Raw genomic sequence first — 21,865 nt, 5'->3', positions numbered from 1 at the left:
GGCAATGACACTACACAAGCAGCAGCAATGAGTATCTTTTCTCCAAATATTTACACAGCTTAAATACCCACAAGGGGAAGGGACAATCTTTGCTTTGGCCCCAGTTTGGGCACACGTATGGCAGCCCAGGCTCTTGTAGTGATGACCATGCCAGGGGCTGGGTTGGGGGTCATGCCACATTGCTTCGGGGCTAGACCTCTCTGATTTGGTGTTTCCAGCCTCACAGGCTTGGGAGGAAGCAGTGGCTCCAGGGATACTGGGGAACAAACAGACAAAGCAAGGCAAGCAAGGGGGATCCAAACAGATGGGGTGCAGTGAAGACCTGGCACTCTCCTGCCTGACCCCTGGTCTTTAGGGGCAGGACCCAGCACATAGTCTGAGCGCTGCCCTGCTGCTGGTCTATGGTGGGTTGCTGAGTTCTTTAATGGCCTGGAGAATTCTCTTCATGTGTCCCACTTTGGTGATCCCCAGGTCCTGCAGGAAGGAGAGAGGGGAGCTGACATACTGGTTGAGGGTTAGCCCTCAGCTCTTGGTGGCAGGGCAGCTGCAAGGCAGAGGATGAGACAGCAAGGCCCAACCTTCCATGCTCTCCCTGTCAGAGCATGGTCCTTGCTGGGGGGCGCCTGGTTCTCATGCAAGCATTTTCCTGTGCCTGGATGCAGGAGAGGGTATGGTGCTGTTGATCCTGCTTTGGGCAGGTGTATGGAGCTTTGCAAGCTGGGAGTCCAGGGTCAACCCCCTCCCTTCCAGCCCCTTCTGCAAGCAGTGCAAGCTCAGCCCGCTGCAGCCAGGTGCAGGGTCTGCACCTCTTTTCCCCCTCCACGGGGGATAGGGAGAGGAGGGATGAAGGACACTGTGCACCCCAAGGCTGGGATTGTTCTCAGGGTGCAGGTGGGGGTTGTACCTTCAGGTCTCTCCTCTCCAGCAGGATCAACTCAGAGCCCTGGATGTCATGCCGGACAAAAATCTCTTTGTATTCCCCTAAACCAAGCGCTTCCAGCCAAGCTGCCACCTCCTCGGAGCCCCACTTGTCCGCTAGCAGGGAGGAAAACCAGAGGTGGGCAGGGTCCCTAGGGATGCAGCAGTACACAGCAGGGCAGGCAGCCAGCATCCCCTCACGCCGCCAGCTCTGGCAGGGCCAGAGGATGCAGAAGGCTCAGACTGGAAAGATGATTATTTTCTTTTCCTTGGCTTGCTTATGGAGCATCTGAGCTTCTCTCCCTCAACAATGCACCCAGCCCTGGGGCAGAGACTTAACCAAAGGGCTGACCTCTACCAGAACCCCCTTCTTCCCCTTGCAGTGGTGGTGGTAGAGTTACAGGGCTGAGGGGCTCCCTGTGTCCATTAGCAGAAAAATTAAGCTGTAAGGGGCTGTTGGTGACAAAGTGACATCTCCAGACAGCCAAGACATGCCCTCTTCACCCCCCAGAGGGGCCTTCTACAGTGTGCCCATGACAGAAGGCTGATGGATAGGTCAGCATGTGGGGGACCCCACTAGCATGCTCTGTGCCTGCCTCCTTCTCTCCCTGGCACACTGCTCACTTTACCTGGGAGTGTGCTGTTGGTCTTCTGCTTTTGGACCTTGTCTTTGTCCTTCTTGGGCTTGGGGATGTTGAGGCGAAGCTTGAAACTGCCCTTGGCGCTGCCAGTGCTTTCCTGTGAGAAGCCAGGCTGAGAAGGGTTCTAGAGCCCCCCTGGGGCTGCCCAGTGGACTATGTCTCCCTGGGTCCCTGGGCACCCACCTCTTCAGCCAGGTGGGCAATGGGCCCCAGCCAGTGGATGTCCAGCAGCCTCTGCAGCTCCTGGCCCAGCACGTTTAGAGGGCCATGCAGTGCCTCCTCCTCCTGAGGTGAGTCCAGCTGCACAGGACAGGGACCATCCCCAGCCCTGCTGCCACCCTCAGAGGTGCCAGCTGAGGGCATAAGTCCCTCCGTTGCAAGGCTCAGGCTGCTCTCTGGCCCCTCACTTACCGCCTTCCCTTCCAGGAATGCCCTGGTCTCAGTGTACAGCTCCTTGATGCTCAGCACTACCTCCACAGCTGCATTCCTGCTGAGAAACTGGAGGCATGGAGGGGTAACTCTTTGAGCAGAAGGACCCTTGGGTGATTGGATGAAGCTTGCCTTGTGCCCCAGCCCTAGCTCACCTCTGATGTGCCAGCAGCTTTGTTGGAGAGGGCTTCACTCAGTGCTAGGGAGCTGGTGTTGACAGCATGTGCCAGTTCTTGCTCTACAGCTTTGTGAGCCTTAGCTGCTTCATGGATCCTGTGGCAAGAGGGGCTAGAGCTGCTGGGGGCTCCCCTAGGCTACCCCTGTATCTCTGGGAAGCCATGGCAAAGCTTCCCCTGCCTTTTCCCATGTCCTCTCCTCCATCCTGACCTGGCAATGAGGGTCTCAGCAACCCGTGAGACCTGCTGCAGCAGGCTGCTCTCCTCCTCCGTCAGGTACTCCATGGACTGCTGCGAGCTGAGCCGTGGCCGGGCAGCAGCTCGGTAGCTCTCCCCCTTCTGCTTGTCCTCCCAGGACTTGAGGGTGCTTTCAAAGGCCTGGGGGAACAAAGATGGCCCCCTTCAGCCTGTCACACTTCCCACTGCCCTAGCACAGCCCTGCTGCATAGGTTGCACAACCCCAAGCTCACCCTGTCCCTTGTCAGCATCTGGGCTCGGTTCTTGTGCTGGATCTTGATGACACCAGGGGGCTGGATCCAGGCTTCTCCATCCACCTGCACAGGGACGCCCTCGTCCCCCCGGATGGTGATCTTCACCACACGGCACTGTGGGGTGGACAGCCTGGGGTTGGCATTACAGCTGATGCTGCCGTGCTAGGGTCGAAAAGCCTCCAGTGCCAGGCATGAGCTCAGCCAAGCTGCACTGCCTCGGGCTCTGCCAGTGCCCCAACAGCTTTCTGGCACCACTCAGGGTCCCAGGAGGTCCCTTGCCCATACCTGTGCGATGCGATGGTGCTGGAGGTTGATGACTCGGGACACAGCCATCTGGATGCTGCCAAAGACAGCCACCACCTCTAGCTTCTTGTCATCGAAGGATGGAGCCCCAAAGTTCTGCACAGGACCAGGACAAGTGAGATGTCCAAAGTGAGCTTTCTCCCTTGTGTGTGCCCAAAGCAGGAACACTCTAGTCCCCTGCCCAAGGGTTCCCATATTCCTTGGGCATGCAGCAAGGATTTTGTACCCCACTCCTTGCACTATGACACTGGCACTCACGTTATCCTCTTTGGTGCCTCCCCAGAAGTTGATGCCCCCAGCATAGCTGGGGATGTTGAGGACAGCAATGCCCTGTAGGCTGGGCAGTGAGATAGGCACCCCGTCACACTGCAAAAGAGGGATGAGCCTGAGGGCCTGCCACAGGGCTGCCCCCTGCCTCAAGTGCCTGTTGCCCCTGGCCCTGTACCTCCAGCTGCACTCGCTGCTCCAGGTTCTTGTAGGTGCGCTGCAGGAGCTCCTTGGTGCCCAGCACCCCGTACCACATCATGTTCTTGGTGCGGCTGCTGCAGGGCAAAGCAGGACAGGAGAGAGGGCTGCAGGCTGCACTCGCAGGACAGGGGCTGCCCACTGCCTCCTGGGCCATGCAGGCTGCAGCACACAGACACCCACCCTTCTCTGCTGGCACAGCTCTCCTGTCCACGTGTGGAACAAGCTCTCCCGTGCCTGTTCACACGCTTTAGGGGCAGCAGCAGCAGCCCACCCCAGGGGAAAGGTGTGTGGGGGGGGGTGGTTTCAGCCAACCTGCATTTCTTGGGGTGCTCATCCCTTTTGTTGTTGAACTCCAAGGAGATCTTCGCATCCAGGCCAATGCCAAAGTAGTTATTCATGACACATTTCTCTGAGAAGTGGCTGAAAGCAGCAGACAGGGTGGATGGGATGGGAGGCAGCTGCACAGGGGCAAGGGCTTGGCTGGCCCCAGCAGGTGGGGTATAAAACCTGCTGGAGCTGCAGTGTGAGCTCACAGAGGGGTTAGCTCTGGGCAGCCTGGCCAAAACCAACAAGAGATAGCTGGAGCCCACTCACTTCCCACAGTGGGACACATGGCACATGCAGGGCCTACCTGCACCAGTGGGAGCTCCAAGCTCCCAGCATGAGGTGCCACACTGCTGGGCAAAGGATGCCCCAGCAGCCACCGCCAAGAGGCAGCAGCGTGATCCCAGCCCTGCTCTTGCTTCAAGACGGACAGCAAAGGTGGGACAGGGTTCCTGGGGCAGGCAGGACTTCAGACTCACAGAGCACTGGGGTCTTCAGGGAACTGCAGGCTGCCAAAGGTGTCCGGCCGGGCCAGGATGATAGGGGAAGATGCAGAGGTTGCTATCTCCTGCCGGGAGCCTGGCCAGAGAGGGAGAGGAGGCAGCTGCTGAACCAGCTCTTGCCCCAAGCCTATCCTGTGGCTCACCCCATGAGCAGCCAGATGCCACACTGCCTTCTTACTGAGCTTCTCCTCCTCCTTGTTGAGCTCCTCTGTGCTGTCCTTCCGGCTGGGGCCCATGCTGCCTCGGTATGCTTGGGTTTGCTTGTTCTGCTCATCCACAGCTGGATGCAAAGAGGGGCATGACAGTGAGTCGTGGGCAGCCCCATGGCCCCTGTGCCCCCACTCTGGGTCAGCCCTGCAGTTTTGTGCCAGGCGAGGCCCAGGGTGGCACTTCTGTCTCACTGGGGACACTGTTCCCTCTGGGAACCTCCCTCTGGGAACCTCCCTCTGCAACACCAAGGATCAGAGAAGAGCATAGCCCTGTTGCCACCCCAAGGATTCAGAGAGGGAAACCAAAGTGGGGGTCCTGCACCAGCCTGTGCCAGGCTGCTGCAGTGCCACACACACTGCCAGCCCCTGCCACTCTCACCTTTCTCTGCCTGCTCAATGATTTGCCGCAGGGCTTTCTTCAGGCTGTTTGCCCGCAGCATGAGCTGCTCCTTGGATTTGAAGATACGAGGCACTGGGCTGGGGTTGAAGCTGCCACCTTTCTCCAGGTCCTTGGTGTCAGCAAGGGCAGCCTGTGCCATCCCCTCAGGGACCACGATGGCCTGAGCCTCCTCATTCAGCTCCCGCACCAGCGAGTCCAGCTTCTCATTCAGCATGGCACACTGTGGGATGCCCACCTCACTCAGCACCCTGGCATAAGCTGCTGCCGCTTCTCCAGAGGCAGGTTCCTGGTCCCCTGAGCACTGTGTGTTTGCCTAGGCACCTGCAGTGCCTGGGCACTCCATGACTCCGAGTGCCAGGGTACCCCATGTTTGCTGGAGCATCCTGCATGCCTCAGCAACATGAGCACCCCAATGAACACACAGCAAGGACACAGGCCACCAGAGCACACCCTGCCAGCCCCTCCACTGTGCAGGGGCTGTGCCACCCAGCACACCCCAGCTTTCCAGTTCCCCTCCAACCCACTTTCCGTGCCATCAGCTCGGCCTCCTGCTTGTTCTCCGTTGCCCTCTTGTAAGCCCGGCCAACTTCAGCCACAAAGTCATTGACAGTGCCGCAGAGGAACCTGCCATGGGAAGCAGCAGGTCGGTAAAGAGGGGCATGGCACAACCAGCTGGGCACAGAAGACAGCCCAGAGGATTGCCAGGATAACATTCCCCTGCACCAGAAGGGCAGTGCTGGGGTTATCTGTCAGGCACCAGCACACCTGGCAGCCACTGTTGGCCAGACAGAGGACAGCCTGGCCTGGCAGATGTGTCCCCAGCCCAGGGGGGAGCTCTGGCACCCCCATCACCAGCATCCTCCTTACTTTGCAGAGGAGATCACGACTGAGTGCTTGTCTGACTCCAGGATCTTGGCCAGGTGGAAGGCAACAGAGTCGGCATAGTGTGAGATGTGGGCCTGGAGGAGGACAGGGGAGGACAGCTGAAGACGTGGCACCCTGCTGGGCAGCCCATTCCAGGATGGAGCTTTGCCCGGCCGGTCCTGGAATGAGGGTGAGCTGCTCTCCTCGGTCTGCTCCCCTAGGCCCAAGGGCAGCCATGCCCATGCCACTGGGTAGAGGGGATGCTCAGCCACAGCAGGAGGGAAACTGAGGCAAGGGGTTGAGGGGGAGCACACTAGGAGTCAAAACCAGCCTGCTGGTAGCTTCACCTCATCGTGAATGGGAACCTGGCCCACATCCTGCCTCTCCGTCCCTAGCAGTGCCCACCTGGATGTTGGAGTCCCCATTCTCCTCCTCCTTCAGGGCTGGGGGGGACTGCTTGGGGGCCTCATAGGTCAGCACGCTCCACCTGCAAGCAGAGACCATGGCTGCCTGCCACATCCTGGCACTCAGGCACAGGGACACGTGGGAAAGGGATAAGGACAGGCTGCCTGAGAGGTGAGAGGCAGCTGGAGGGGAGATAAGAGGCATGTGCCCCACACCATGCTCACCGGTCCAGCATCTTGGTGGTGGCCCTCTCCAGCTTCTCCAGGATCTGCAGCAGCTGAGTGTCATCATCACACAGGCTGCCCCAGCCCAGCACCCGTGCCAGGTCATTGCCAGTTCCCAGGGGCAGGACACCCAGCTGGCACTGTGGGAGAGGGATGGGGTGGGGGACTCAGAGCAGCTCCTGACGGCAACCACAACACCCCCAGCCCTGCTGTTCCTGCCACTCGTGGCATCCCACGGCATGCAGTGGAGCTCCCAGCTACACTGGGGACAGTGCCAGCCTGTGCCAGGGATGCCAGGCACTCTGCTCACTTGCTTGTGGAGGCCAAGGGCATCAATCTCGGACAGCACCCAGCCCACGCTGCCGTCCCCACCGCACACCAGGATCCGGAAGGTGGAGAACTTCTGGAAAAGGCGCAGCCTGGGTAGGGGAACAGGAGAGAGGGGCTGGGGGTTGTGCCAGGCACCTGCCAGGATTCTGCTGAAGCCACCCTGCGGCACCCAGGCCAGTGCTCACCCCAGGTGTGGGCCCCCATTCATGAGGTCAAAGACTTGGGCTGGGTTGAGGAACTGCTTGAACTTGCGCAGAAACTTGACGCCCTGGTTGTCCCCGCTCTTGGAGTTGACGAAGGCCAGGAGAGGGCTGGAGCAGGTCGAGGGGCAGGTGGCCTTCCAGAAACCTGCAGCAAGCCCCAGCAAGTGAGGCACCCAGCCCTGGCTCCCACCCCATGATGACACTGATGGAGATACTTTAGGAAAGCAGAGGCTTTGCAGACACCTTGGCTGTGCCGACCCTCAGGTTGCTGAAGCCAGGCAGTAGGGACAGTGATCAAGGTGCTCAGGGGACGGTGAGGGGTGAGAGGAAGAGTAAGAGATGGCAGTGAGGATGAGAAAGGGAGTGAGGTGGGATGGGGATAGGGATGGGGAAGGCCAGTACAAGGGCTGATCCAGGTTAGGTCCCAGCTCCATCACTGGGTGCCTGCCCCAGGAGGGTCAGTTCCTTGCTGCACCAACAGTGAGCACAGCTGGGGCTGACACAGCAAAACCACACGGCAACAGGGCACGCCCCCACTTAGAGGTGCTTCTGGGAGTGGTACTCAAAATTGGCATGACCAATCCCAGCTGCCACCCCCAGCTCTGCCACCTGCTCCTACCAGGGGTGGGTGCAAATGACGCAGAAGCCTCAGAAGGCTTGGCAGTCAGCACCACACTTTTAAAAGAATGAGAGAGGAATGAAATATGCCCGAGGAAGGAGAGGATCGATCACTGGCCCGCAGCCTGCATCTGCCTCAGGCTCACCTTGGCCATCTTGGTCCCCTAGCCTTGGGCCATTGCCTGTTGGCTCCTTCCCTTGGCAGACCTGGTGATGCTGCGGCAGGGAAATCACCAGCCCTTGCAGCTGCTGGCACAGCCCCCATGGCCACCACACCCAGAGGCCACGAGATGCAACTGGGAGTCCCAGTGCCTGCCCTGTAGCAGGTAGAGGGAGCAGCATCCTGGCACCCACCACCCCGCAGCCAAGGCATGGCTGGATCTCAGCTGCTAGCCCAGCGAGCAGAGCGGATCCGCAAAGGAAAGCATCGAGGGCTGCTGAGTCAGAGCGTGGGCTGCCAGAGAGGAGCTGAGCCCACTGCCAGCAGTACCCACATGCTGAGGGGGTACAGCTCAGTGAGAGGAGGGGCTGGAGGCTTCCTTGGGCTGCTCCCTGCAGCAGCAAAGCCCTGCTGGGCTCAGTAGCAGCTACAGCTGCTGACCTCACAGCCATGCCAGCCTTGACTGAGAGACAGGACAGGGATACCACCATAAGCTGCCGTGGCTCTGAAGCCAGAGGAGAAGCTGCGTGATGGTTGCCCTGACAGCATCCCGATGAGTAATGAGGAGCAGATGAGCCACCGGCTGAGCCGAGCAGTGAAAATCATTAAAGAAGGAGGAAAGAAATATCCGGAGGAGAAGAACAGATTTTGTTCAGCAGAGGCCAGCTGGGCACCTCCAGAGAGGGCAAGGGAGAGGGGGGGAGGCATTGCTTCTCTCGGCAGCACCCCGCAGCCACCTGTGCCAGGGCAAGCTGTGCTCTGCACTATGAAACAAACAACTGCAGTACAGGCACTGAGAAATGATCCAAGCAAGGGCTTCATCCTACCCAGAACTGCTGGGCTGTCACAGGGGGCACCCCATGTCAGGGACTCAGGGTTGGATTCACTGACCCACAGGCAGAGAGGAACCATGACAAGGGTCACCACAAGAAGCAGCCCAGCAAGAGCAACTGAAGTCACAGGTGGGGAAGCAGTGCCACCCCAAAGCATGACACCGTGGCAGCCCTGGGGCACAGCACAAGGCAACATGCAACCTTCAGCTGAGGGTGTGGCAGAGAAGGGCACTGATTCTGGAACCTACTGAGGGTGGTGTTCCCAGTACCCCACAGGAAAGTGGGCAGAGTGCCACAAGCCAAAGCCTGCAGAGATGCTCAAAGTCCTGTCCCAGGCAGCTTGTCCCTCCCACCCACAGCCCTGTCTCCTCCGGGACTCACCATCTGAGTCGATGCTGTTCAAGGCAGTCGGTGGGATGATGGACACCTTGTACTGGCCCAGGGGACACCTCTTGCCGAAGAGCTCCTTGCAGGCACTGTGAACCTGGGGACACAGGGACATGTGCACAAGCAGAGCTAGGGGACGCTGCACCAGAGGGACGGTGATGCCCCAGACAGTCTCCCTGGGATGTCCCCAGGAGGGGCAGTGCTGTCTGTGCTGTGGCAGTGGGGACAGGCACAGGCACATCCTTACAATGGCCTTGCACCAGAGACATCGCCAGTCCTGCAGCCTCCGGACACTGCCACAGGTACGGTCGCAGACGGCACAGCGGGCGCTGACAGGCAGATTGCCCTCCAGCCACTGGTGGGGCATGGTCACCTGCAGAGAGGGGCAGTCACTAGCAGCATACCACCCCTGTCACCCTCGCAAGCTTGAGAGAGTGATGTGGGCCACACCCTCCCTCAGGCATAGTGAAGTAGGCTGGTAAGGGATGATGCCCCACAGCAAGGCAAAGCAGCCCCAAGACCCCTTCCATGCCCTCTCGTCCTTGCCTGCCTGGCCCCTCACAGCCACAAGCACATGGGGCAGAGCACGGATGCCCCCAGCAAACATTCTGGAGTGGCTCCACTTGTAGAGCTATTGACAAGGGATCCTGATACCAGGATCAGATGTTTCAGAGGATGTCTCCCCAGCCCACGTCTCTGTAGAAATGTGTGTGTCCAGAGGCCACACAGAGCAGTGGACAGCTAAGTGAGAGGGTTCCTCGTGCTCCTGATTTGGGCATAGCCAGGCCAGCTCTGCTGGTGGCTCTGTCCTGCCAGGATCCCTCATGGAAACTCCTCTGCTTACCCCATCCTCGTCCTCGATGATTTCAGTGCCAATGGAAGCCAGGGTCGTCCACTTGCAGTTGTTGGTGGCTCTGACAGCACAGCGCTTGTGAGCCTTGAATTTGCACACTGCAGATGAGGGAGCAGGTGAGGAGCAGGAACAGTTGCCATGGCATGCACAGCCCTGGTCCCCAACCCCTCTGCAGCTGGAGACAGAAGCCAGTGGGCATCACATTGCATCCATCCTGCTCCAGGCCAGCCTCAGAGAGGGTATCCCACCCTGGTCCCAGCCCTAGCCCACCACCCAGCAGGACCCCAGCACTGACCTTCGCAGGAGAGGCCATGGGAGGTGACCCCGGGGAGGGCTTCACGGCACACATTGCAGAAGGTGGGGCGGGCGTGGGAGCAGGCGTACCAGTTGTGCATGCCCGAGAAGTGCTCCATGTTGAACTGTGTGGCCTGGTGGGGGGCACAGTCGGGCCTTGTAAGCCTCCCAGGACCCCCAGCTGGTACTCCATCCCTCTTAGCCCTTCTGGGAAGCCCCAGCCCCACTCCCAGTTACTGTCCTCCAAGGGCAGCAGCTCCTGTCCAGCAGCCAAAGGCTGAGGAATACCCACTTGCAGATGAGCACCTCTGCAGCCTCCCACCCGAGTCACCTCATGTATCTCCCACTTCTGGACAGATTTCAGGGCACTGATCCAGTCCTCCATCTCCTTTCGGTTCTCTGCACATAGGATGAGCTTCCGGAATGGCGTGATCACCTGCAACAGCCAGCACCTCTGCGTCCCCTTGCAAGGCCACCCCACAGCCAGCCACTGCCTAGCAGAGCAGCCCCCAGCAAACCCCAGCACACTGCCACTGATGCCACCTCCAGGAGCATAAGGCCATGGCTCTGTGGGAAGATGGGGGGTTTGCAGTACCTCCTTGCTGAGGGGCAGGGGCATGGCAGGTAGCCCTCACCGTGAAACTGTTGTTGATGTTCTTGGTGCTGGTCTCAGCCACGCTGGCATCGGAAAGGTCCACCTCATCGAAGATCAGGGACTGTAGGAGAGAAACATGAGCCCCAGTCCATCAGGCAGGGAATTCAGGCTCCTCTCAGACCTGCAGGCTCAAGATCCTCTGGCTGAGTGTGTTAGAAGCCCTCCCAGCCTACCTTGGCATCCTTGGCATAATAGAGCGTCCTGCCCCGCAGCTTGAAGTATCGCCTCTTCCACCTCTGGAAGGAGCTTGTCTGCTTCAGCAACAGCCCCTCCTTCACACTCTTCTGCAGAGAACACAGAGCCATGAGCTCTTGCAACCCCCAGAATCCCCACAGCCACCCCACACACCTTCAGTAACACCAGTCCCACAGGAGCTAGGTAGTGCCCAGAGCACAGGGGACACTCTGGGGTTCACACTGTGTTGGATGTAGCAGTATAAATAATGTCCATCTCCCACCATACCCCAGGCATCAGGTACTGTATAACTTAGCAAAATGCTGCTGGACAAACCACTGCTGCCATCTCTCCCTCCCCATCCCCAGAGCAGTGTCCTGGAGACCCTCAACCTGCTGCACCTCCCAGCAACCAAGGGCAAAGCTGAAGCCAGAGGAACCCCCTTGAAGGGGACACCGATGATGCCCCAGAGCCATCAGGACTGAATCCTGGAGATGGCATTACCCAGGCACTGCGAACCCACCCTCTTTGCTGGCTTGGAAAGCAGATGGCCAGGACGCAGCCAGCCGTGCTGTCCTCCACAGCCCCCAACAGGGACAACCTGGAGCCGAGGCCAGCCAGTGACAGGCAGAGCATACCCTGGCAGTGCATCCCTGCAGCCTGTCCGCCTGTCCTCTGCCCTCCCCGATCCACAGCACCTGCCAATATTTACCCTCCTCGCAGCGGTGTTTACAAGGCTCAATTAATTAGTGTTTGCAAGGCGGCTACAAGCCTGTGCCGAGCGGGGTGGCAGGGATGCTCTGGCACTGCCTAATCTTTGATTGTATCTTCTTTAAACACCGCCGGCAGCCCCATTCAGCTGCTCCTCCGCAATTAGCCGCCGCAGCGCTCTCAGATCCCGGCACCCGGCGGCCAGGCGCAGTTAACAGCACGTTAGCGCTGGGCACGGGGGGCATCGAGGGAGAGCTGCAACGCCCAGGCACCCGCCAGCCTGCGGCACATGCTTCTCTGGCCTTGCCGTTAAACCTACTGCCCCACGGCTCCAAACAAGGATCCTGCAAGCCCAAATCCCTCCTGAGGTGCTCCCTGAGCCTCAACTCCAGCAAGTGCCTAACCCACCCCCAAGGGCCCCTCCCCAGGGCATGCATCTGGACGTCCACAACTCTCCTTCACCCCACAGCTTCGGGTTCAGAGGGGGACGGTTTAAGCCTTTGTGGCTCCCTATCAACACTTTGCCCTGCTGAAACTGGTGCAGAGGTTGTCTGTGGTTGGCCCCACACTGGCTGCCACTGTTGGTGCAGGTTCCAACAGCTGTGGTGCCCCACAGTGCAAGTATCCAGGACCCACCATACTCCTGGCCTGACCGCCCAGCTGTGAGAGAACACACAGCACACGGTGAGCCCAGAGCCATCCTGAGTGCAGGATGAGACACAGCCAGCAAGTGGAGTGCTGCCTTCTGCAGCAGCCCAGCTGTGACCCCGAAATCCAGATACAAACTACACATCCTAGCAGTCCCTGCCCCACATCAGGATAGGACAAGACAGGATCCTGCCATGATCAGGGTGGATCCAACCACAAGCACCACTTCCACTACACGTCTGCATGTGGCAGATGCGAGCACAGGCTCTGAGTTTGCTGCAGTCATTGTATGTTGCATCAGTAAGTGGCACCGGGGAGCCCAGGACGGTGAGGAGCAGAACGTGATGACAAGAAGAAACAGGTTTGTGATGGTGGGTTGGGGCTGCCACAGCATGGGCACGGATGCCCAGCTCTGCCTGGCCCCAAGTGGATGGCATAACACAGCCAGGAGGCTGCCCAGTGGCATGGCATCCCTTCCTGTGAGGGGACCAGAGCTCAAACACTTCCAGCAGCACCACTGCAGCAATTTCTCCTGGTAGCCAGTGGCAACAAGGCATCGCACAGCCCTATGATGTTACAGCCTGGGCCATTCTGGGGATGATGATGCAGTGGCCAGCACTCTGCCTGGGGTGCTGCAGGGCTGTTTCAGGGTCTCACTGGAGTGAGTCACCCCCCCTGCTCCTGATTTTTCTTGTCCATGGGTTTCAGTCAGAATGCCCAGTGCTGCCCTGTGCCAGGAGCAGCTACCAAGTGCCTCAGGAGTTTTGGACCCCTGCTTTTGGCACTAGAGACAGGAAGAGACCTGGGAGGTACCTGATGGCCAAGGCCATCAGCAAACCCGGCCACACAGTGGGAATCTGCACTGCAGCAGACAGCATTGAGCAAGGCCATAACTTCCTCTTCACAAACAGCAAAGGAGGGGGGATGACAAAGGCCATCAGGCAAGATATGCCAGGACGGCATCACCCCTGCCATGCCAGCTCCTCGCAGCCCCAACCAGGGCTCCAGGGTTACTACAATACAACTCTCAATAGCAAGTGGCTGTTAAGTACCTGATAGCTGCCAGAAGCAGGAGCCCTGCACCTGAAGCATAGGGCAGGGGCTGCCCCTTCCTCCCAGAGTACTTCCAGGGACACTGACAGCCACTGACACAGGGGTTAGAAATACATAATGGTCTCCCGCACCTTAGCCCCTCTGCTCACCACAACTGCAGCTTTTCAGGCTAGTGAGCCTTGGCCAGAACTGCAGGGAGCTCCAGCAAAGCCACTGCTGGCTTTGTGCCCACAAGAAAGCAAGCACCATGGCCTGCCAGTGGCCACAACGATGTGCAACCTGCCCAGCTACCAGCCCAAGGCCAGGTCACCTTTATGTGGCTCTGCCCCAGCCCTCCCCTGCCCTATCTCAAGGACCATTCATGCCCTCTCCAACTCAGGGAGCTCAGCACCATCTGGGATGTGCCCAGCACTGGGCAGGGGAGGTCCCAAAGGGTGGGGAGACAAAGGCAAGAACCAAACTACCCAGGGTCTGCAAAGAAACTGCCACCTCTGGCTCAGCCACAGCTCAGGGGGGCACAGGGCCTCAGAGAGGATGTGGCAAACAGTAGCCCCAAGGGGATGGCCAACCACCAGCAACATTCTCCACCAGGACTGGGGGGTCCCCAGGGGCCATCACACCACGGGTTAGCTGTGTGCCTGGCACAGGCAAGAAGTCTTGAAGTGCAGCCTGAGGAGCTCACCTCCCTCCAGGACAACACCCCAGAAGGGCTTTTTGCAGTCCAGGGTGTCCCCTGAAATGCTCTTCCCTCAGCCCCTAAGGCAGAGCCCTGGGATACTGCAATGAGCACACCTCTTGCTCTCCCAGCTGTGCCATCACCACCCCCACAAAGAGCCCATAATACAGCCAGGTTTGACTACACCTGGGGCAGGAGACTTGTCCTGCTGAGATCACCTTGGGCAGAAAAGGAGCTGCAAGAGAAGAGCTGTTATTTGGGGACACCGGTGTGTACCACTGGTGGCACCACACTGGCTATCCACCTGGCTTGCAGCCCTACACTGCTCCTCGTGGGATCTGCTTGGCCCCATGGTAATAGGATGTCTCACCCTGGAGGAGGAAGAGAAGGGACTGAACCCCCATCAATACACTGACCTGCATTGCACCGACCACATCCTGGGCAGCCACCCTCCTCCAAGCAGCAGCCTGCTTGGTATGTGCCAGGGTCCGGATGGCTCAGAGCTCATTCCCACCTGACAGGTGCCAGGGTCTGGACGGGAGCAGCCCTGCGAACAGCTCAGCTGCGGGGCCACCAGCATCTGCCGGGCGGGCTGCGGGCTGAAGTCGGTTGAAACCTTATCAGGCTTTGCGACACGGCAGAGCTCTTCCGGGACAGGGCAGCCAGGGGGCTTGGTGCCCAGAGGGTGCTACATCTCCACAGACTGAACTACATCCACGTTCCCTGAGGATGCAACCTGCTGCCGTTGCAGGACCTTGGATCCCCCTTCTCAGTGCTGTCCGGAACCTTGAAAGGAGGTTCTGGCACCAGTCCTGACATGCCAACAAGTGGTGCTCAGACCATCGAGAGGGGACAGAGAATTAACGTGCAGGAGAGCAATGAGAGGAGGAGCTCCAGAAGGGTGATCCCTCCTACACTTCATCCTCCAGCAGTCACGACTCTCAGCTGCTTTTCAGAGATGAGCTCATGCTTCCCTATCTACAGCCACATTGGTCCCGGAGCATCCCGCCGGCAGGAATTGCATGCCAGCCTGCCCCGTGCCGGTCTGCCCGTGCCTCCCGTGTCTAGGGACCGGCGGGCACCGCTGCAGCTCTCCCACCCTGCCCAGCCGCTGGCGGGTGAGAGTAGCACTTGCATAATGGAAAATGTGAGCGGGAGAGGACAGCACATCTGAGAAACCTCACAAACATCCGGCTGGCGACACTGGGGCTATCTTTACACCCCAGGCGCCCTCTCAGTGAGCCCTGGTTAACGAAAGCAAGCCCAGCCTCCTCTGCCCTGCTGCAGGGGAGAGTGACTGTGCCCTGTGTATGGTCCCTCCACCGCGGGGGACCCAGTGGCCAGTCAGTGCCCTCGATAACGCCCTGCGAGCAACATGCCACAAGGCTGGGAGCAATGAGGGGCACAGCTGAAGTGGAAATAGGTTTTGATGCTGGCTGGCCACGGCATGGCTGGGGCTGGCAGGGAGCTCTGGGGCTGGAGATCACGCAGGAGTCATCTGGAGCTGTCCAGGATCGTGGAAATAATCAACCCATGGGTTCTGAGTATCTCCAGGGATGGAGATTTCACAGCCTCTCTGGGCAGCATGTGTCAGGGTTCAATCAATCTCACAACAGAGAAAGTCTGATGCAATTTCCTATCTTTCGTCTGTGCCAAATGCCCCTTTTGAGGACAGTAATGAAGGGGCTCTGGTTTCTTCTTTGCTGCACCCCTTCAAATATTTATCAACATCACTGAGGATCCCACAGCCTCAGCCTCTCCTCCAGGCTGAACAATCCCACCTCTCTCAGCCCTTCTGCGTATGAGAGATGCTCCAGTCACTCACCAGTGTCAGGATAGGAGGATGCACTGCCCAGGTGTCACATGCCACCTTCCCACTGCAGGAAGGAGGTTTCCAGGCCTGGCCCCAGGGGCCCTACCTTGCTCTCCTTGTCTTTTGGACAGGATCCAGCTCTCAGACGACAGCCCTGCAGCACTGCCCTGCCAGGCCCCACACACTTGCCCCAATACCCCTACAACCTCGGTCACAGCTCACCCCATCCCTGTGGCACCCTGAGCATGTGGTGTGCCCAGTGCCTCCAGCAAGAAGCAGGAGCACTTGTTCCTTGGGTTACCAGTAGCCCCAGTGACCATTCCCAGCCTCCCAGGAGGATGCTGGCAGGTTCCCCAATCCAAACAAGCAGCTATGATGTACCCAGCATCAGGAATTTGGGAACATGACCCCACTTTCTAAATGGCAGACAAACCATGCTCCTGCCTGCCACAGCTCTTCACACTGTGCCCACCCTGTGGGCAATGCTCCTATCCCATGAATGCACTGTTGCATATTTCCCTTGGTGCATTCAGCCCTCCAGCTCTGGTGTATGCACCTCAGGACCATGCTGCAGCTCCTGGCAGCCTGGAGTGAACCAAGCAGATCTGCCAGATCACTCCCCACCTCCACTCAGCTGCTGGGGAAGCCTATGCTGAGGAAGCACCAGGAGCCAAGCATCCAGCCCACGCAGCCATGATGTGCCCCCCATCCCGTTTGTCAGTGCCTCGTATATCTTGGTGAGCCCTGGAGCCAGTGCCTACTTCTTCCCCACTGCTCCTTTCCTCCAAGGGAACCAGCACTGGACAGCATCCTCCTCCCACTCTGCCCTTGCACTCAAAATACTTGGCAACCGGCAGCCCCTGAAGTGAGGAGGAGGAGGGAGAGGCAGCAAGACCCCTTCCATCCTGGGGCCATTGAGCTCAGCAGGGGCACCCGCGCCTGGCAGCTGTCATTGTCACCGAGCACAATGGCCTCGCCGCCTCCACGCTGGAGCCAGCACAAAGCCGCGCAGGGCGCCCCGCAATTACAGCCAGAGAAAGTGAAGCCGGGGGTGTGGAGTGGGGAGATGTGATTGATGGAAAGGTTTGTGGAGGGGATGGGGGAACAGGCATTCTGGGGGGAGGCGCTGGGAATGGGAACCAGCAATCGGAAGAAGTCAGCAGACTCCAAAATAATCCTCACCCGTTCCAGTCTCCATGGGGCTGGATGAAAGTCTAGCACGGGAGATGTGCACTCCCATTAGCAGGGAATGGAGTCTTCCCTAGTCAGTGTGAGTGGGCAGCGAGGGGCCCAAGCCTTACCCCCCTCAACATCGCAAGCTCCTACAGACCACTTCCAGCACTGGGACCACCACAAGCACCCAAAAAAGTGAGCCAGCCTGCCCCTCTCCCCACTGCTAAACCAGTTATCTCTTGGGAGCTGCAGCCTTGGCATGAGACTCTCCCTCCCTCCCTCATTAACTGTGTGCTAATTACGTACATGCCTCAGTCTCTGAGGTTCAGGCAATGGTTCCCAACCTCGCATGGGTGCATAGAGGTGTCAAAGTGGCTCAGAAAGGTGCCTGTCTTGGCTGTGGCTGCAGCCAGAGGGGACAAGGCAGGCACATGTTGCCTGCCACGGCACAGCTGGGAGTCAGGGACAGCCCGACCTGGGGTGGCAGCATTGATCGCATCCCGAAATCCTCATCTCTATAGGGAAGGAAGAAGCCCATCCGGCAAGGAACCAAGCTGGCAAACATTATCCTGCCCACCCAGACCAAAGCAAAGGGATCTTCAGGGAAAACTCTGAACCCCTCCGTTGAAGGGGGAACGATGAATGCACAGTCCCCTCCTGCATCAGCCCTGCCCAGCTCTCACTCCTCGCTCCTCCTGTGCCAGCGCCGTGGGCCATTAACCCAGCCGTGTCCTTTCTGCCTGCCCATCCATCACACCGCCTGCCTCCCCAGCACACTGCGCGGCATCACCTCCTGCATGGCTAATTGCCGGCAGTGGGCAGGACGCGGGCAGCAGGCACTGCAGGCAGGGAGCAGCAGCTCAGCCTTGCCCCACACGCAGCCTGTCAGCGACGTGGGCCAGACCAGCTGATGGAACGGAGGGGGCTTTGGTGCCTGGGGGCCCAGGACATGCTTGTGTCCCTGTGCTGCTGCTGCAGGACGTGGGCACAGCCCAGCCATCCGCCCTCGTCTCTCGAGTTTCCTGGCACTGACGACTCCCTGTGATGTATCCCCTGTGCTGCACAGCATAGCAAACCCCTCTGGCACAGCAAATGCCACATGGTAAACTCCAGTGGCTGCTGCTGCCCCTCCAGGAGGCTGCACAGCATTAAGCATCCCCAGGACCTTCTCCACCAGTCTGTCTTCCCACCATGCCCCCCCCGCAGTTTGTCACAGCCCATAGAAGCCACCTGGCACACAGGTCAGAGTAGGCTGAGGAGGTGCTAGTCTATTCCAAAGAAGGGGAAGTTGAGGTACATTCCTTAGGCAGACAGAGACTCAGACAAAGCCCCCCCCGCACTGCCTGCCCCAGAAAAGTCTCTGGCCAAGTAGGAAAACCCCATGGTGCTGAGTTGGGAGCATGCGCCTTCCACACCCCTGGGCAAATGCACTTTGCCCTCCACATGCCACTGTGCCAGACTTGGCACAATAGCCAGGTCTGGGCCAGTGGGAGGGGTGCTTGTCCCAGCCCCAAGCAGCCCAGAGGTGCCAACAGATCCTGCACACCACCCTATTCCCACAGTCTCTGTCAGTGCCCACAGCACCCAACATTACAGCCTAGGGGCATATCCCTGCTCCACAGCTGCACTCCCCTATGGTGTTTCCTCAGCTGTACCCCCTCCCCAGGGGGACATGGACACCAAATTCCCCGCAGAGGGTGGCTGGAGCCGAGACAGCTGCAGGGGGATTTCTGGCACAACCCCAAGGCAAAGGTACTCTCCTCTCCACAGCACAGCAGCCCCTGCATGCCCATCGGCACTGCAGGCTCTGCCTTGACTCACACCAACACTGCCACCTTCTTCCCGCAGCCAGGAGGTGGATGTAAAGGGATCACTCTCCCTGCACGTCTCCCAGAACATCCTCCCCACGTTGTGTCCACATCTCTCCCCAAAACCTCCCCAAGCCCCTTCCTCTTCTGCTTCCTACCTGGCCACTCAGCCTAGTTTATTTCTCGCTGTGCTTCAGACAGGAGGCACCTGGCCATTTCACCATCCCCACTGAGGCCACCAGCACCACACACTCCTGTTTGGCCAGAAGGTAATGCACCCCCAGTTTTTGTAGGTCCTATCAAAATAGGTAGCTTCCTCTGAGCAAGCTACATGCACACAAACAAGTTGCCCTCATGCCACTGGCGGGGAGGCAAAACAGTGTCACATCTGACCTTAAAGGTGTCCCCATCCATCCAGCAAATCACCATGAGGACTGGATCTAGGGAAGGCTGCAGGAAGAGGGCCCATGAGGGATCTGGCACAGCCAAATTAATCTGGGGCATCAGGAAAGATGCTGACTCCATTTTACCACCCACCAGGCCCTGCACACATGGTGCCTGCAGCAGAACAGAGGACCCTAGGAGCACATAGCACCACAATGACCCTAAATCTCACCCCCAGTGTATCCATGACACAGAGTCCTCACAAAAGAGCAGGAGAGGAGAACCCAGGGAATAGAAACATGGAATGAAATCAATTGGGAGGGGCAGTCTGGGTATGAAAGACACCCTGCCTCCAACTGGGGGGTAAAATTCATGTTCCATAGCCCCACAGGACCAATGCTGATTCTGCCACTGCAGGTATGCACCTTTTCCATGTGCCCTTCTACAGGGGCACAGGGTGTCAGAACCATCCTGGCAATTCCTAGACACTGACTTGGTTGGGTATGCACATAGCAAGTGCCTGGCACTGACATAACACCCCCGAGGGGACAATCCCCTCCATGCTGTTCTCAGCAGGGGCCTCATACACCAGCCAGCCCCATGCCCCAGGGCCCCACGCCCCTGACCTTGCTCCTCATCTGCCCAGAGGTGGACACCTTCCGGATGAGCTTGTGGGAACTGTCCTCCTGCTCGCCCTCGCTGTCTGACGACTCCTCGCCACCCGCCTCAGGCGAGACAGGTGCCAGCTTGTCCGAGTCCAGGGATGACACTGATTCCCGGGTCTTCCTCAGGAACAGGTCCCCAGGCACCAGTTTCTCAGCCATCTTCTCACTGGGCTTTGCTCAGGGCTTCACCACCTCCCGTGGCAGTCCTGGGAGGGCAAGGACACAGAAGAGTGGAGTACTCTCTGAAAGTGGATGTGCATCTCACCCTCTATGGCTCATCCAGCTGGGAGGTGAAATTCTGGAACTCAGGGGAGACGACGTTTTCTTGAGCAGGAAGGCTGCTCAGGGCAGCTACTTGTGCATGCAAAGTTTTCCTTCCTTGCCTTTTTCAGTGTCCCAACTCACCCCTATCCTGCCTGGTCCCCCGACACTACCCCTCACTCTGCCATGGGAGACCGCAGCCACCCCATGCCCTGGCATTGGGGTATACTTCCCTTGCCATAGCCTGTGCCAGCATTCCCTCTGGTGCCAGGATGCTGGGGACACCAATAACCCCAGTGACCGGGGAGGACTGGGAAAGAGGGGGTCTCCATGAAAAGCAGCAGCTGCCTCCTACCATCCATATAGCTCCGTCAGCTGGGAAGGGCTTAGACAATTCCTTGCGTCCGTGGGGTCGCCAGGCCCGGGTATATGGGCGGGGTGGGGGGGGGGTGGGGGGGTGGGGGGTGAGCGGAGCCGGGTAGGATGGAGCGGGGGCAGACATCTCCCCACGCATCCCTGCAGCTCGGGGGCAGTGGGCGGGCCACGAGGGGCACCTACCTGGGCGGAAGCGCCTGGCCGGCTGCAGGGCTTCCCTGCCCGGGCCGGGGGATAGCGAGGGGCACCCTAGGACGCGGTGCCCGGCCCCACGCGGTTCCCGCAGTCCGGCCCCGCCGTTCCCCCTGCAGCTGCCGGCAAACGCGGTGCCGTCTTCCCGTACAGCAAGAAGCGTTTCGGAAGGCGACGAGTGGGGGGGAGGGGGGGGGGGGGCGCGGGAGAAGCGATGGCACCACAGGGCTACCTACCCCCTCTCCTGGTCGGAACCTCCCCCCTCGCTGCAGGCTTCGCGCTCCCCTCTAACCTCGGCGCTTCTCGGTGCCGGGTTTCCGCCGAGCATCCCGCACACGCCCGGTGCGGGAGGGCGGAGAGTGCCCCCACCCCGCGCACGCACCTTGCACGCCCCGAGCCGCCGCCGCCGCCGGTGCAAGGTCGCTCCTCCTGCCGCTCCCGCCCGCAGCCCTCCCCGGCCCGCAGCGCGGCCCCGCCGGGATGTGCCTCTGCAGGAGCACCGGCCCTGCCCCTGCGCGCAAGCCTCGGCCTGCTCAGGCGCGGCGGGGCTGCTGCGCACCGTCGCATCGGCGGCCCACGCACGGCCCCGAGCACGCGGGCACGGCGGGCATCCGCACCGCCGCCGCGCACATACATGTGCACCGCCCCCGCGGGCACATGCATGGGCACAGCAGAGCACATGCACTGCCGTCGTGCACATGCGTGTGCACGCTCCCACACACGGGCACACATAAGGCTGCTGTGCACATAGGTGTGCATACGCCCACACCTGCACGGGTAGGCGCAGCACTGGTGTGGGCAAGTACATCCACTGCCACTGTGGGCATAATTGTGCTCCACTCTCAAGGGCACAAGTTGGCACATGCATGAGCACCAAGCACATACACACAAGCATGCACACCCTGGGCAAAGGAAAGCACATGCATCACACCTGTGCACGTATGTGTGCACCACCCACACAGGCAAGGCCATGCACATGGATGGCATGGGCAACCACACATCATGGTCATGCACATATGTGTGCACATGGCTTGGGCATGAGAGGGCAAATGCATGTTCCCATTCCCATGCAGGCACATGCATGCACATGTACAGGCCATGGGTGAGCACATGCACCCTTGCCCATGCATGTTTGTGTGCACTTGCCCACCTCTGTATGGACATGCACACTCCAGGAAATGAGCAAGCACATGCACCACCTCATGCAAATCTATGTGCATATGACACACAGGTATGGGGCATGC

At 59.5% G+C, this 21,865-nt stretch overlaps 1 protein-coding gene across 5 annotated transcripts; it reads right to left on the bottom strand.

Annotated features, from left to right (window-relative positions):
- Window positions 1-19: 19 nt before the first annotated feature.
- DGKK (diacylglycerol kinase kappa) lies at window positions 20-21,132 on the bottom strand. Of its 5 annotated transcripts, XM_064159209.1 has the most exons (30): window positions 21,004-21,132; window positions 19,755-19,999; window positions 10,862-10,972; window positions 10,669-10,749; window positions 10,365-10,469; window positions 10,035-10,167; window positions 9,731-9,837; window positions 9,134-9,259; window positions 8,881-8,983; window positions 6,871-7,033; window positions 6,666-6,774; window positions 6,356-6,495; window positions 6,132-6,213; window positions 5,730-5,821; window positions 5,387-5,486; window positions 4,842-5,082; window positions 4,432-4,533; window positions 4,230-4,329; window positions 3,739-3,846; window positions 3,404-3,500; window positions 3,217-3,324; window positions 2,941-3,054; window positions 2,635-2,769; window positions 2,376-2,542; window positions 2,144-2,261; window positions 1,971-2,057; window positions 1,743-1,859; window positions 1,548-1,656; window positions 905-1,035; window positions 20-474 (listed from the first exon to the last, which is right to left on the bottom strand). In XM_064159209.1, exons 2-30 carry the CDS (start codon window positions 19,950-19,952, stop codon window positions 400-402), a joined length of 3,459 nt encoding a protein of 1,152 aa, XP_064015279.1. In that variant the 5' UTR covers window positions 19,953-19,999; window positions 21,004-21,132; the 3' UTR covers window positions 20-399. The 5 variants fall into 5 exon arrangements, with proteins under 5 accessions (XP_064015279.1, XP_064015276.1, XP_064015281.1 ...); XM_064159206.1 differs by having other exon boundaries at window positions 1,743-2,057; XM_064159211.1 differs by lacking the exon at window positions 905-1,035.
- Between the last annotated feature and the right edge of the window lie 733 nt (window positions 21,133-21,865).

This window comes from Pogoniulus pusillus, chromosome 19 (assembly GCF_015220805.1).
Source record: "Pogoniulus pusillus isolate bPogPus1 chromosome 19, bPogPus1.pri, whole genome shotgun sequence".
Classification (NCBI taxonomy): Eukaryota; Metazoa; Chordata; class Aves; order Piciformes; family Lybiidae; genus Pogoniulus; species Pogoniulus pusillus.
The sequence above is the reverse complement of the archived record's forward strand: the minus strand, read 5'-3'. Positions and strand labels throughout refer to the sequence as shown.